The 15,418-nt window shown below is 53.7% G+C and overlaps 1 protein-coding gene across 5 annotated transcripts in view; it reads right to left on the bottom strand.

Annotated features, from left to right (window-relative positions):
* Positions 1-9,027: 9,027 nt before the first annotated feature.
* The window catches only part of SRGAP3 (SLIT-ROBO Rho GTPase activating protein 3), a 67,723-nt gene continuing 61,332 nt past the window's right edge, over positions 9,028-15,418 (bottom strand). For 2 of the 5 annotated variants that reach the window (XM_088171216.1, XM_088171217.1), the window contains exons 19-22: positions 14,995-15,175; positions 14,295-14,444; positions 13,548-13,875; positions 9,028-13,211 (exon numbers count right to left, since the gene is read on the bottom strand). In XM_088171216.1, coding sequence (XP_088027342.1) covers positions 12,795-13,211; positions 13,548-13,875; positions 14,295-14,444; positions 14,995-15,175 — 1,076 coding nt within the window. In that variant the 3' untranslated portion in view covers positions 9,028-12,794. The remainder of the gene's footprint in view (positions 13,212-13,547; positions 13,876-14,294; positions 14,445-14,994; positions 15,176-15,418) is intronic. The other 3 variants (XR_015805946.1, XR_015805945.1, XR_015805947.1) reach the window with 3 other exon arrangements.

Raw genomic sequence — 15,418 nt, 5'->3', positions numbered from 1 at the left:
TCCCCTGTGGTGCTCAGTGCCTCGTGCAGAACTCTTGTTTTTCTCCATGCCCCGGCAGACAAACAGCTCATCCTCAGCTGCCTTCAGTGCATGGATCTCGAAATTAAAACCTAACAAGGTCTGCCTCCATGTCACTGGGCATTCTTCATTATAGATGTACAAATGCAGCACAGAAACAAGCCTCTGGACGCCAGCATGTAGATTGGATGAAAAATCAGCAGAAGAACATTCTGTACTTAAAAAGAGAATATCAAACCCCAAACCAGAGAACATTTTGAGTTAATTGTTTCTGAGTATTTTCAGAGATTCCTTAATGTTTAAAGCAGTGGAAAGTTTCTCGTCATGTCACTCCCAACTGGAAAGAAGAACCTGAAACCATGGGTAAAATTGTTCAGAAATATTTAACATTGACCTTGCTCTGCCCTTGTGTTAAAGTTGGCAACTATTTATTGATTTCTAGAGGACTAAATTTAGTCTGATGTTGAGACTTTTGGAACATTGTTGTGGTTTAACCCCAGTCAGCATCCAAGCCTCACACAGTCCCTCCCTCACTCCCCACCGTGGGACTGGTGGTAGAATCAGAAGGGTAAAAGTGAGAAAACTTGTGGGTTTGAGATAAAGACAGTTTAATAGGTGAAGCAAAAGCCACACACTCAAGCAAAGTAAAGGAATTAATTCAGTACCTTCCATGGGCAGTCAGGTGTTCAGGCACCTCCAGGACAGCAGGGCTCCAGCACGTGTAACAGTTACTTGGGGACACAAACCCCAGTGACCCCCACCCTGTGCACTGAGCATGATGTGCTGTGGTCTGGAAATCCTTTGGGGCAGCTGGGATCACCAGGATGTCCTGTGGTCTGGAAATCCTTTGGGGCATCTGGGATCACCATGATGTCCTGTGGTCTGGAAATCCTTTGGGGCAGTTGGGATCACCATGATGTCCTGTGGTCTGGAAATCCTTTGGGGCAGCTGGGATCACCAGGATGTCCTGTGGTCTGGAAATCCTTTGGGGCAGCTGGGATCACCAGGATGTCCTGTGGTCTGGAAATCCTTTGGGGCAGTTGGGATCACCTTTCCTGGCTCTTTCCCCTCCCATGCACTCCCAGCTGTCTTGCCAGCGTGGCAGTACAAGGAGCAGGAAAGGCCTTGGTTCTGTGTGAGCCCTGCTCAGACAGAGCAAAACCATCTCAATTTACAATCCCTGTGTTCAGCACAAATCCCAAACACAGCCCCATCCCAGGCTCTGGGGGGAAAATTAACTCTAGCCCAGCCAGAAGCAGCAGGACCAGGTGCAGAGGATGTCCTGGAGTCAGAGGGGTGTGGGCTCAGCCCTGCAGGATCTGCTGGCTCTTTGTGCTGCCATATTCAAGGTGCAGAGGTGCAGGTTGTCCTGTCCTGGCAGTTTTTGGCTAACAGCCTCTGTTTGAGCAGTGCCCCAGCAGCCCACTGCCCTTTCCCCAGCGAGCCAAGGCTCGTGTGCAGCCAGCAGTGCAGGAGCCCCAGCCCAGCCTCCCGAGCAGCACAGGAAATGCTAACAACCTTTCCCAAGTCAAAATGTTCCCAGCCCACGTGCTGGAGGTAATTTATCACCCTAGCAGAGGTTGTGCTGGCAGGTCCCTCAAAGCCAACCTTTGCTGCTTTGGCTGTGCCACAGCTCCACAAGTATCTGGTCATTTCACACAGAAATTACTCGAAAGCACAAACGAAATCCTTCTTTCTTTTTTTTTTTTTAGTCTACTGCAATGATTTTCGGCCAACATAAATCAGCCAAAAGCATCTTACAGTTTTACAGAACAGTGTGGAAACTTCCATGAAAATGCTGTGAGAGTTAGCAGCCAAAGGAGCCAGAAATAATATTTAAACTTTCCCCTGGAGTGCTTTAAGATAAAAAATCACTGAGGGCATTTCATAGTAAGCCAGTGCTGACTGAGTTGGGCGTGACCTGAGGCAGGATGAAATGGCAGTGGCTGCTGGACAGAGGTGAGCAGGCACAGCCCTGACCTGGGACAGGGACACGGAGTGGCAGAATGAGCCTGGGGTGATTTGGCCTTTGCTGCCTTTGGCCTCCTGCCAACAACAACGAGCGACCCTTGCTGACATCTCAGAGATGTTGTTTGGCACATGCAGATATCTCCCATTTGGACACTGATGCTGATCTAGTAAATGTTATAAAAATCATGAGTAATCTCACTAGCTCCAAACTACTCCAGTATAAAAACTCCCACACTGATAATCCATGCACACTGAGACACAGGGATAGCTCTGGAATACTTCCCTTTCTCTCTGATTGTCTCCCAGCAGTCTATTCCATTGCCAGCTTTGTGCCTTAGAGTCACTCTTTGGCTGTTTGGTTCCTAGCCTGGGTGCAATTCCCTTCCCCACCACTCAAAATAAACCAAGAATAAATTAAAAAAAAAAAAAGCTAAATTAATTCAGCTGCTTGCAGAAACATGAGGATGCTTTTGAGAACAAGTACCAGCAAGAGCCCAGAAACAACATCCCAGCCCCAGGAAAGGCTAAGACCCTTCCTTCTCACTGGGAGATGACTTTACTTTCCATGCCTGGTTTCTATCAGTGATTGCCTGGTTTCCATCAGTGATTCCCTGGGCACTTATTCCAGGTCTCTGGGTGGACACAACACTCAGTGCTCTGCATCCCACCTGAGACCTGTGATGAAGGTAACAGGCAGGGGCTGGCAAATAGGAAACAACAATTTGCATTCCCATGCAGAGAAAATGGGGAAATCAGGGGAAATCCAAAGGTAAGAGAGTCAGCACATTAATAGAAGTGTTTCTTAGTTGACATTCCATCCCCCTGCACAGATTTAGCCTTTTTCACCTGAAGGACTTGGGAGCAGAGTTTGGATACAAAAATTGTTGCCAGTCCCTTGTGCTATATGGCTGCTGGCTTGTCACCAAAATGCCCATTGCTGGGACTTCATTCCTTTGCTAAAAACTGTTTGGGTTGTTCTGCTGCTGTACTTACAGTGGTAAATACATTTACCTCTTCATTGCTGCCTTCCCCTGTCCCTAAACAAGCAGCAGTTGAGCGTTTGCAAAGCAAGGGCAGCAGAGCTCCCTCCAGTCCATCTCTGTGCCAGGGTGAGACATTCCCCAGACATGCCCCTGCTGCAATGAAGGCTCATTTATCCTCCCCGTTAATTACTGGGACGTGCAAGAGAGGCAGGAGAGTTCCTCATGGGCCCCCCCAGCCCTTCCCAGCTCTGCTTTCATTAAGAACACAATTTCAGCAGCAAGGCTTCCCTGCTTTGCCATGGGTTATGAATTTGTGTCCCTGGACCTTGTGGCCCATCGTGGCTCCCTGCAGCCCTGTCCCTGTGAGTGTCAGTTCACTCCAGCAGTCCCAGGAGATGGAGATGGATTTCCCTGCACCGTGGGGCCTCAGCAGAGTCTGGCTGCTCCTCGTGGCTCTGCTCTGCATTTCACTGTGAGCTGCTGCTCCTCGAATAAGGGAGGGTAAAACAGAACAAGTGAACTATGAAGAGGCAATTCCAGCTTCTGCTCGGCTTAGCCAGTTTATGCCTGGATTTATGTGCCAGAAAGAGACTAAACTGAGGGAGGAGGAGCCATTTGTCACCAGGACAGCTGCAGAAACAGCAGCTCCAGCCTGTCCATGGCACAGCAGCCAGCTCCAGTCGTGCACAAAGCCCTGCTGATGAGTCTGGGTGAGATGTGTGTTGGGATTGAAGCCAGTGGTGAAAAACAAAACCTCTGAGTGCTGGCAGCTGAAACACCAGGTAATTACTTAATTGGCTCAATGATTTCCACCTTGGAGCAGTGGCCTGCAGCACTCAGGCTAAAAGCAGAAGCCCATTAGTAATTCTGGCAGCAGTTAATGTCCCAGACCATGGAAAGCAGGGACCCAGAGCATGGCTGGTGCAGTTTGGAAGCTGAGACACCCTGCAACCATCCATCCATCCATCCATCCATCCATCCATCCATCCATCCATCCATCCATCCATCCATCCATCATCTATCCATCCATCCAGGACCACTCTCCTCTGCTGCACCCAGCATCTGCTCCTGCTCTGACCAGAGACACAGACCCAGACCCAGAGTGTGCAGAACTGAGAGATCCAGGCAAGGAAACCAAAATTCAAGATGTATCAATAGAAATTCAGCACAGAAGGGAATTAGCCCCATTCCCTGCTGGGTGGTACTGGGCAGACTGGCAGCCACAGGAATCCTGTGGGGAGGTGGGAGCCTTGGGATGGGCAGGGAGCACCAGATCCACACAAGGTTTAATTTCAGGTTTAACACTGGAATCAAGAGGCAGACAAGTGAGCAAAGTTATAAAGATGCTGCAGAGTACCACTGCCAGAATGGGGAAGCTCTGTGGGAATAAAACCACATTTGGCTGTTGGGTGTGTAAAACATTTCCCTGCATTCTCCTCAGACAGACCAGCCCTCAGCAACACATTCACACACAAAGGGATGCAGACCCTGGGTCTGTCACTGCACTTGCTGCCATCAGCCCTGTCCTGGGGCACCCCAGTTCCAGGCAGGCTGGTCTGGAGGGCACAGCAGTGTCACCAGAGGCTGCCAGTGCCAGGCAGGCTGGTCTGGAGGGCACAGCAGTGTCACCAGAGGCTGCCAGTGCCAGGCAGGCAGGTCTGGAGGGCACAGCAGTGTCACCCCAGGCTCCCAGTGCCAGGCAGGCAGGTCTGGAGGGCACAGCAGTGTCACCAGAGGCTGCCAGTGCCAGGCAGGCTGGTCTGGAGGCACAGCAGTGTCACCAGAGGCTGCCACCCTGGGCACACCCACAGCCCAGCACTCAGCTCATTCAGCTGTCAGCACTGTGCATCAATAACCTCAGCTCTAAACACAGGGAATTGTCCAGTTGAGCTGACTTTGGCAGGAGTAAATCCACCCTGGCACCACTGGGCAGGGACAGTGTGTTTGGATTTGCTGCTGTCAGCTCGGGGCTGGGAGCAGCTGGATCCAAAGCCAGGAGCAAACAGCACAAGGGAAGGGGTGGCTGCACACGAGCCTTGTCCCCAAAAGCCCTATGAACAATGTACAACTTCTTACAGGAAACAATCATTTATATCATTCCCATGGACTTCAGTTGCCACACCAGGGAGGAGGGAAGGCATTAGTCATGCACTAGCAGATGTTTTGTCTTACGTAAGACTGAATTTTTGTCCTTCCTTTCTTTTAAGAAACAGGCTGCCATTGCCATTGCCACGGGCTCAGCACTGCTCTGCTCTATGGCCCAGCTCTGCCAGCTCCTGCACTTGCCCAGTCATTGCCCAATATATTCTTTTTATAAAGGCTGTCTTGAAGGGGGTGAAAATAAATGGGTGCAACAAGAGTTTAGAGACAGAAATCCAACAGAAGTTTCATTAGTGCTCAGCAGCAGCAGGTAACACAGGTGGGTAACAGTGCCAAGGACACTTATTTCTTGTCAGCCAAGACACACCAAGGAGGGAAACAAGCTTTGAGCAGGATGGGGAGGTTTGGGCTGGTGACCAGCACTGATCACAGCCTTTCCTGGACACGTCACAGGGAGCACAGGGCTCTGGCCAGGCTGCAGAGCCCATCCAGCCCCATCCCTCAGTGCTCCTGGGACAGCAGCCAGAGGATCTGCACCAGCTCCCAGCCAAGCTCAGCAAAGTCTGGAGTGCCCCAGGCAGCTGCATGTCTTCATTAAGAAATTTATAAATTTATCTTCATTAGAGAGAACTGGACTTGTTTGCCTGCCCAGAGATGAGTCTCATGCTGATGGGGCTGGGGTGGAATTGGGAGCTGTCAGAGGGTGCCTGGCCTTTGCATGCTGTCAGGAGGCTGTTATTAGATTTAAAGGTCTGGGATAAGCTCTGCTCCAGAGCTGAAGATTCATTTCCAACACACAAACCTCCTGATTTTGCAGCATCAAGGACTCCAAGCCCAAGTCTATGGAATATTCCTGGGGAGGGAAGAGGCATCTCTGTGGAACAGAGCAAGGCTGGTTCTCCTGCAATGATTATGCTGATCTGATTCATGAGATATTTAAAATCCAGCAAATTACACTTTTCTCTCATTAAACACTTAAAGCAAAATGCTTCAACAGCTGCTGCCCCCACCCCACAAACAAGGGAAGTGATCCCAAAGGGCAGCAGGAATGTGATGCTGTTTTCCAGCTGAGCTGTGATCATTAAAAGGTTTCCAACTGCTCTACAGTATTTACAGAAGATGGATAATGCTGCAGTCCCTCAGGCCTGATAAAGTCTTGTTTCCAGTGTTTCTATAGTGAGGCTGTAGGTGTATATTAAGGGGAAATAAAACAGTTATCAAAGGTGAATACTCCTATTTTCATTCTGTGCCTGCAGCCAGCTCAGGAACAGGGTCCAGCACAACCTCCCCAGGGGAATGGGCTCACTGAGCCCAGCTGGGGACACCAGGACACTCCAGCACTGCTCAGCCAAGGGAAGGGCTCCTCTCCAGGGAGAGGGGGACATTGCTCTGGCTTGTGCTGGAGCAGGGAGGAACCATTCAAAGACAAATACAAGAACTGAAAGCAAGCTCAGAATGCACCAAACCACAGCAGCACTGGCTGGTGCCAGCACTGACCCTGCCACGGCTGATGAGCTATGGCTGGGCAGGGCCAGGGGAGCTGACATCTGAAAAAAACCTCACCAGTTTCCAGAATCATCTCATCCGAGAGAGTCTGAACAAGTCTGTTCTCCTTTCCACAGGAAATTCAGACACCTGCTCACAGGGAACACCCCCAAACACACACCCACCCACACAGGGAAATCTCTGCCATGTGCCTGGGGCTGGGGTCACTCCTGCTGCCCTGCCCTGCCCGGGGGCTGAGCTGCTGGGCACCCCACACACCGAGGGTGCCATGGGCAGAGGGATCAGGCAGGGAAAAGGGCCCTAAATGCCCAACGTGGGCATGGACCAGCCAGGGAATGGGGGTGCAATAAACCCTAACCCTCAGCAATTAATATCCACCCTCAGCACCAGAACCAGTGTAACAGAGCAACTCTCAAATATTCAGGGACCAGGGATCTCCAGGTAAGTCAGAGCTGCTGCCCAAAGGGATCTGCAGCCACACCTGAGCTGAAACAGCAGCAGGGGCTGCAGAATCCCTCTGAGCTGGGATGCTGGGCTGAGCCAGTGCCCTCAGGTGGCCCCAGACCATCCCACACAGCCCTGGCTCCCACCGGGGAGGAATCCCTGCTCTGCTCCCAGCCTGGCTGTGCACTGGTGCCATTCCCAGGGCGCTCAGAGGCCACAGGAGGGACAGGGCAGCCGTGCACAGCCCCTGCCATCAGCTCACAGCAGGCTCTGGGCACCCACACCTCACTGCTCTCTTTTAGTGTCAAACACGGATGGAAAATCTTTACCTCATTTGCTAAAAGCACTTTAATGTCTTTGCACAGGAAAAAAAAAAAAAAGCTAAAATGTATTCATAATTTGGATTATTTGATTCAGTCAGCAGGACTGAGAGCACTCGTTTCACTTTGAGTCCAGGTTCAAAGCACTAATCACCAAGTTCTGCATCATTTCCTTTACATTTCATTTCTGTGTCGTTTTTTCATTCATTAGCTATGAGTGAGACAGGTGCCAGAGTGCCCTTGGGTGGCCCTTGGAGCACACCCAGTGAGTGGCTCTTGGATCCATCCATACTGAACTGCGGGACCAATGCAAGTTACAGGCACCCACAGCCCATTCCTTGGCAGTCAGTTACCCCGGAGGTGTCCGGGGAAAGCTGAGAGCTCGGATGCACCGCACGAGGAGGGGCTCTCACACTCACCACGTAAAACAATTTTTAACTTTAGACGGAAATCAACCCATGTGTCAGAGCGCAGCACTGTGGAAACGTAATTTAAATGCAAATGCTGCATTCGGCCCATAGAAATTAATAAATACATTCAATTTATTGTTCCCACTTAGAGTTAATGATTATTACACCTCACCTGGGTAACTGAACTCTGGAGAGAAATAGTTCAGGCATTAATTGCAGTTCAATTAGCCGGTGGAAAAGGAAAAGGGAAAAGGAAAAGGGAAAAGGAAAAGGGAAAAGGAAAAAGGAAAAGGAAAAGGGAAAAGGATGCGGTCACTCGGCCCGGCCGGGCGCGGGGCGCTGCTGCCCTCTGCTGGCGGCGGGCGGGACTGCGGGACGAGCGGGACACCGAGCACACCTGGATATACCTGGGGCACACCGAGCACACCTGGGACACACCGAGCACACCTGGAGCACACTGAGCACACCTGGAGCACTCCTGGGGCACACTGAGCACACCTAGAGCACACATGGAGCATACCTGGCACATACCTTGCACACACCCCGCAGAGGTCTCACAAGTGCCCCGCACATCTGGCACACAGCTGGCACACAGCTGGCACCCTCCAGTGCCTGCCCAGGCCCCCGCTGGAGCCACCCCCGGGCTTTCCCCCAGGGCGGTGCCCAGGATGCCCCCGCGGTGGTACCGGTGTCAGAACTGAGCCCTGGTGCTGCCGGCTGCTCTCGGTGCTGAGAGTGGTGACCAGGGCAGCCCGGAGCCCCCCTGCACCCACCTCCCCTGAGCCCATTAACCGCATTTAACGAGGGCTAATTAAGGACGGGGGATGCAGGTCGAGCCCCACCCGCAGCTTAGCCAGACCTCGCCCCGCTCAGCTGCGTCTGCAGCTGCCCCACCTCGGATGGATGGATGGAAGGATGGATGGATGGATGGATGGATGGATGGATGGATGGATGGATGGATGGATGGAATCAGGGTGGTCTCTGCTTCTCCATGCTGCCACGATGGGAGGAAAGTGAAGCCATGAACCAGGAGCAAAAAAATAAAAAAAAATAGGAAGAGACATAACCCAGCCTAAAGAGGCCAGCAGTTCCTCACAGCTTGTTTAGAACCTGAGGTTTTTATCCCCTGAGCAGCCACAAGCAGCAGCCAGGCCGCAGGGGCAGGAGGCAGAGTCCGCACTGCCCGGGCAGGGCCGGATGCTGTGGGGTGGGCGAGGGTGTGGGGAAGAAACACAGGCAGGAGGCAGCAAATCTTCTGAAACCACAGACAACGTGTTTGAGAAAAGTTAAGCAGTTTATTCAACAGGATGAGTCCACACCCAACCAGTGGCTTCATCTACATGGCATCACCAGCACACACGAGGACCCACTCAGACACTCTAGCTGACAGCATCTCACCACACGCTACAGAGACAACAGCAGAGGAGGAAGAGGAGGAGGAGGATGGCCGGTACAGTGGGCAGCAGCCGGCGGTCCCCACGGCCTCCCAGCATCACCAGCCCCGTCCCCACCAGCCCTCACAGCCCAGCCACACAAAGCAAACCAGAGGCGGGACATCACTGCTGCCCCCAGAGAACCACAACACTGCTACTGAAACAACACACCTGGCATCCAAAAACCACCGACAGGGACTGCAGCCTCAGCAACAAATGCACTCATGGCTGCCCCGGGGCTGTGCTCAGGGACTGAGGGGCTGCCCAGGACAGAGCCATGGTGTCACCTGAGCACCATCACAGGGACATGGATGGGCTGGATGGGACAGGGCCATGGTGTCACCTGAGCACTGTCACAGGGACATGGATGGGCTGGACAGGGCCATGGTGTCACCTGAGCACCATCACAGGGACATGGATGGGCTGGATGGGACAGGGCCATGGTGTCACCTGAGCACTGTCACAGGGACATGGATGGGCTGGACGGGACAGGGCCATGGTGTCACCTGAGCACCATCACAGGGACATGGATGGGCTGGACAGGGCCATGGTGTCACCATCACAGGGCCATGGCTGGGCTGTGCAGGGCAGGGCTGCAGGACCCAAGCCCAGATCAGAGCTCGCTCTGCACAGCACAGGAACCCCTGCCCTGAGCAGCCCCCCCAGAGCACAGGAACCCCTGCCCTGAGCAGCCCCCCCAGAGCACAGGACCCCCTGCCCTGAGCAGAGCTCGCCCCAGCCCAGCTCCAGCACCAGCTCACCCATGGGTGTCACAGTGAAGCTCTGGGAACTCTGCAGCCCACACACAGCCTGTGGCCTCAGGGAGGTACCCAGGATCAGAGTCAGTCCCTCACAAACCGTGAGCGAGTTCCAGTTCTGATGCTCCTACAACGTACGTGGTTCAATTTTGTGCCAAGTTCGCTTACAGAAAAATACATTTCTTCCCTTAAATTTACAGTAGTTAAAACTCCACTTGGAATACCATATTACAAAGGGGGAGTTTATTCTCCAACAAAAAGTCTTGGTTCCCTTTTCATTGAACAGAAAAATGGAAGGACTTTAAAAGCAATCACCCCCAGCACAACACAACTGCCCAGACGAACCCATGTGTGCACAGCCCCCAGGCCTGAACTCCAACCGTTTGTTTTGGTGCTCAAAAAGGCACTTAAAGATAAGAAAACAATTGTATTAAAAACCCACAACAAAACAAAACAAAGGAAAACGAAAGGCAATAATTTAATAGAAAGACACTGGAATTTGTACCATATGGTCTAAAGTAAGAAGGGAGGAAATAAAACCCCTAATGAAGATGGGTTTGCTCTCAAGTCATCTCAGAAAGGATATAAAAAAAACAGAAAACTGGCAAAGTGAACGTTCTCCAGGAACTAAATGGAAACAAAAGTAATAATTACTGGCAATGGATACACAGCACTGGTGCCAAATGGGTCCTTCCCACCCCAGCACAGGTCCCTGACCAGCCCAGCCTGGCTGAACATCTGCAGCAGCTGTGCCAGGCTGGGGGCTGTGCCAGGAACAGGGGATGATGGAGAAATAAACACCAACATGAACCAAACACCAAGGACGTTCACAGACAAGCACACACACCGTCTGCCCTGCCGAGGGACAGGGAGGGACACGGGCAGAGCTGCTCCCCACGGGCTCTGCCAGGGGTGCCGGCGGCTTCGCTTCCCTTCGCGATTACTATTATTATTACTGGGTTTATTTTTACATTGAGCTACCTACTAAGTGCAAAGATCTGTTGAGTGGCATTGTCTTTACCTAATTTTAGCCTATTTTTGTACAGTTTACAGGTTAACAGTTACTTCTGAGCAGTTAAGCAAGTACAGCAATATTTACAGGGCTGGCAGAGCGGGGCGAGGGGACGCGTGCGATGGGCACGGGACAGCACCAGCCGCTCCCAAAGGCTGCCACGACAGCTCTGGCTGGTGCCAGGGAGGCAGCTGGGGAGGGGCAGATATGGGGGGCAGCTGGGGAGGGGCAGATATGGAAGGACAAGCACGGAGGTACAGAGGTACACAGGTACAGGCAGTCTGGCACACGGTGAGCTCCCCAGCCGAGGAGACACGAGGCACTGCAGGACTGACGGGTCCTGCCAGCCTGGTCAGTGCCCCCACTGCCTTCTGCAAGTCAGGCTGCTCCTCCTGCAGAGCTGGGGCCCACAGCAGCGCTGCAGAGATGAGGAAGATGAAGGGGGGGGGACAAGCAAAGCCCCAGGCAGGGTAGGTGGCTGCTGGGTGAGTCAGGAGGGCTTGCAGGCGTCTTCACCCAGGCACAGAGCAGCAGATCAGAGCTAGCAGGGAGGAAGGGTGAAGTTAGGAGACATTAGCACATGGCCATGGGGAAATGCCAAATCAAACCATGGGGCATTGCATGGAAATCTGTACAAGGAAAAGCTGCAGGAGAAGCACGGAGCATCTTGGATTCAGTGCTTACAGAGGAATCTGGAGTATCAGACAGGACCATGCAATCCTCAGCCTTCTGCATATTTTTTCTGTGGGTAAAACGAAATGTAGATTCCTTTGCATAAACTCAAACGGCTGTATTATATGGTACAGTACAGAAAGTGCAAAGTATCACCCATCAGATCAGTTCTGCATCTGATGAGGTCAAACACGGCTCATGCTTCTCATGCAGGACACCCACTCTGACCCGAGACCCCTCCTTGCTGCTCAGGCCTGACTCTCGAGAGACCACTGGGTTGGGCTTTGATTTAAAAAAAAAAAAAAAAAAAAAAAAAGGAAAAAAGCACGTGGGGAAAGGGAGATGAAGAATCTCCAAACTCTGTAAGTTACTCCATGCTTTACCACAGGTTTGGTCACTAGTCCTTGTTCACTCTGAAAACTTGCAGAGCAGAGCAGCAGCGTTCCACGGTGCCAGTGCAGAGCAGCGTCCTCCTCCTGCACGAGGGTGATGGCACTCAGCTCACCCTGTCCCACTCATGACACTCACTCCACTCCATTCCCATTCATGGCACACACCTTGGCCCTGCTGCCAGGGCATCACACGAAAACATCTCAGGATTCAGGACTGGAAAGACTCCAGCTGGCCGGACACACATGGTCATGTATGGATTTCCAGCTCTTCTCCACAGCCCAGCAGTGAACAGACCCCACTGTATTCCCATCCCTTTTTTTTTTATGCTAAGAGGTACAGAAAAAAAATTCCAGGATGGCCTTGTATTGCTTGACACACAGCTGCTGCAGTGTGGGCTTCCACGTGCCCACAGACAGCCTTGGAAACCCAGACTAACCCACTGTCTCAAGAGAGGACATTTCAGAGCCAGTTTCTGAGGTAAATCTACTGTTTCAAAAAGTCACTGAATTCTGTACACTTAGTTTTTAATATATACTTCTACACTGAGTGTGTTCTCCAGTGCCAGCACGTAGACCCGCCGTCTCCTCCTGCTGTGGGACTGCAAGCTCGGGAAGTGTTTGTGCATGGAAGGGGTGTGTGCACACCTATGTACAGACACACACGGACGAACAGCACCAGGCCCAGGCCCCGCAAGCGTCTCGTTCCCCAGAGGCTCCCGAGCAGGGCTCCGAGCCCTGCCCGCCCTGCCGCCGCTGTCCTGCCCAGCGCCCGTGCCTACATGGTGCCCGATTTATCTGCCGAGCTGCTGGGGAAGAGCTTCTCGGTGGGGGTGACGGCCGGGCTGCCCACGCCCGAGCTGCTGCTGCTGCTGGAGCGGTGCTGCACCACGGGCCGCACGGGCCGCATGGGCGGCGGCCGCAGCTGCGCCCCGGCCAGCCGGGCCGACAGCGCCGGCTTGAACGTGGTCATCATCTCGGTGCTGGAGCTGCTGCTGCGCCGCATGGCCGCCTCGGGGTCCCGGATCAGGATGGTGTGCAGGGGGCTGGCCGGCTCCGAGTTGGCGGCGCCCATCGGGGGGTTCTTCATGGGCTCCAGCGTGTCCAGGACCACGTCGGGCGCCTGCTTGGCCGTGTTCTGCCTCTCCAGCTCCCGCAGCTCGTTCAGCGCCGTGCTCATGGTCTTCTCGATGTCCTGGGAATGCCAAAGGCGAGTCAGCGCTGTGCCACGGCTCCAGTGCCGTGCTGCACTGCACCCCGCGATCCTGGCACGCCTGTCTGCACAGGGGGTCTCTGCTCCGAGAGCTCCCAGGGAAAGCAGGAGCTCTCCGAGAAGAACAGGACAAGGTGTGAAGCCCGATCTGGCCGCACAAAGTTGCCCTGTGTTCCCCAGGTCAGCAAGGGCTCGGTCACCAGCTCCAAAGGGCGAGAATCCTGAGCACCAGGAGCCACGGGGTGAACACCAGCCTGCCCACAGGCACTCCCCAGCGAGCTCCCCTTCAGCCTCGCCATCCCTTCCCAGCCCTCTTACCTCAGCAAGAGCTTCTGCTTCCAGGGATTTCTGATCTCCGAGGCTGCTGTGCCGGGTGGAGCCACAGGTGGATCTCAGTGGGTGGCTCTCAGCCAGGGCTTTCCTGTCGGGGAAGTTGATGCTGCCCGCGCTGCCGAACGTCGCCATCCTGCGCTTCTCGGGGCTCTCGATCCTGCCCCTGTTGAGGGGGATCTTGTGGGGGCTGCTGGGGCAGGCTGCTGCCCGAGGAGGGGTGTCCATGCCGGGCCCCAGCCCCCGGGGCGGGCTGTGCGTGTCGCCCCCGCTGCGGCGCCGGGGGATGGCTGCACCATCAGACCTCAGCCTCACCCTGCAAAGAGCCCAGCACGTCAGGGCTGAACTCAGCCCCGAGCTCAGCCCAGACCGAGTTCCAGCCTTCCAGCTTCAGAACACTCCAGAAAAAGGGAAGACAAATATTTTAGCCAGTACCAAGAAAGGGACAGCATCAAATCACGAGAGTAGTTCGGGCTGGAAGGGACCTCAAAGGTCATCTTGTTCCAACCCCCTGCCATGGGCAGGGACACTTTCCACTATGCCAGGTGGCTCAGGGCCCACTGTATCCTCTGCAAATCTTAAATCCCCATTAGTAGTGCACATGAAATCCCCTCCAAGCTCATGGTACCCTGCAGTGCTTACTAGAGCTTTCCCTCCCATCCTGCCCTTCCCCACACACCAACTGTCCACACCTGTGACAGCCACCACCTCCATGGTGACAGGAACATGAATTACCTGCCCATCACTCCCCCAAAGCCATAGTCCATGATATGATCTGTTGGTGACTGGATGTCGTTCTTGGAGGAGGCTTTATCATCCAGCAGGGGCCCGCTGCTCGCCTCGCTGTCTGCCTTCTGGCTCAGGCTGTCAGAGAATGCATCATCCCTGGGGAAAGGAGACCACACCAGTGACAGGGCTGTGCCCCGGGGAGCCAGGGCCCAGACACCACACCAATCTGAACATCACCACTACAGCAGCTCCACACATTGTTAACAAGGAGCTGGACCAAGGCCACCACTGTGGCAGTGACATCTGCCTGCCCATCCCCTGTGATGTGGCTGCCACTGTGGTGACTCCAGATACAGCACTTGTAAAAGAAGCACCTGCAAAGGGCCCTGGGATCTGCCCCCAGGCCAGGTGAGCACCACACAATCCAGGGCTCACAGCCCCTTACCTCAGTGCTAAGCCTGGCTCACACCATGCTGGGGAGTCAGAGAGAGACAATGAGGGGGCCAGGTACACTGAGGTACAATGTTTAGTACTGGTCTTTATCAGCCCAAATGACAAACAAATGGAGCCAATACATGGAGAGGGAGAAGTGAACACGCCCAGATTTCTCACCAAAATCATTAAACCTCAGCAAAACTGATTATTTTAGGTGACTGAAGTGGACCTTGTGCAAGTATATGATTTGAAGAAGCCTCACTTTACTCACATGTCCTGCACCACGATGTACTGGTGGGGAATGAGCCCGTCCACCCCGTTGTGCCTCCCTTCCCACCAGTCCTCTGATGCCCGATGGTACAGCAGCAGCGAGGCTCCTTTCTTGAAGGAGAGCTCCCGTGGAGATCGTCCAATGTAGTCAAACTTGGCTATGGCTTCGATCTGCTCCACCTCTGCACGGGAGAGCACAGTGAGAGGGCAGCTCCGGGCAGCCCTGCAGGGAGGCTGGAGCCCAGGAGGGAACCCTCTCACCAGAGCAGCAGTGCTGCTGCCACTGCCCAGCGTCCCCAGAGCACCTCACCCTGAGCACAAGCCTTCTTGTCACACTGATCCATGCTTATTGCTGTTCCAGGCTTCCCGAGACCAACCTCAGCCTCACAAACCACTGGCAATTACAAACAGCTACAAAGCAGATG

Source organism: Sturnus vulgaris, chromosome 11, assembly GCF_052056855.1.
Source record: "Sturnus vulgaris isolate bStuVul1 chromosome 11, bStuVul1.hap1, whole genome shotgun sequence".
Classification (NCBI taxonomy): domain Eukaryota; kingdom Metazoa; phylum Chordata; class Aves; order Passeriformes; family Sturnidae; genus Sturnus; species Sturnus vulgaris.
This window is presented reverse-complemented; position numbering and strand designations above follow the sequence as displayed.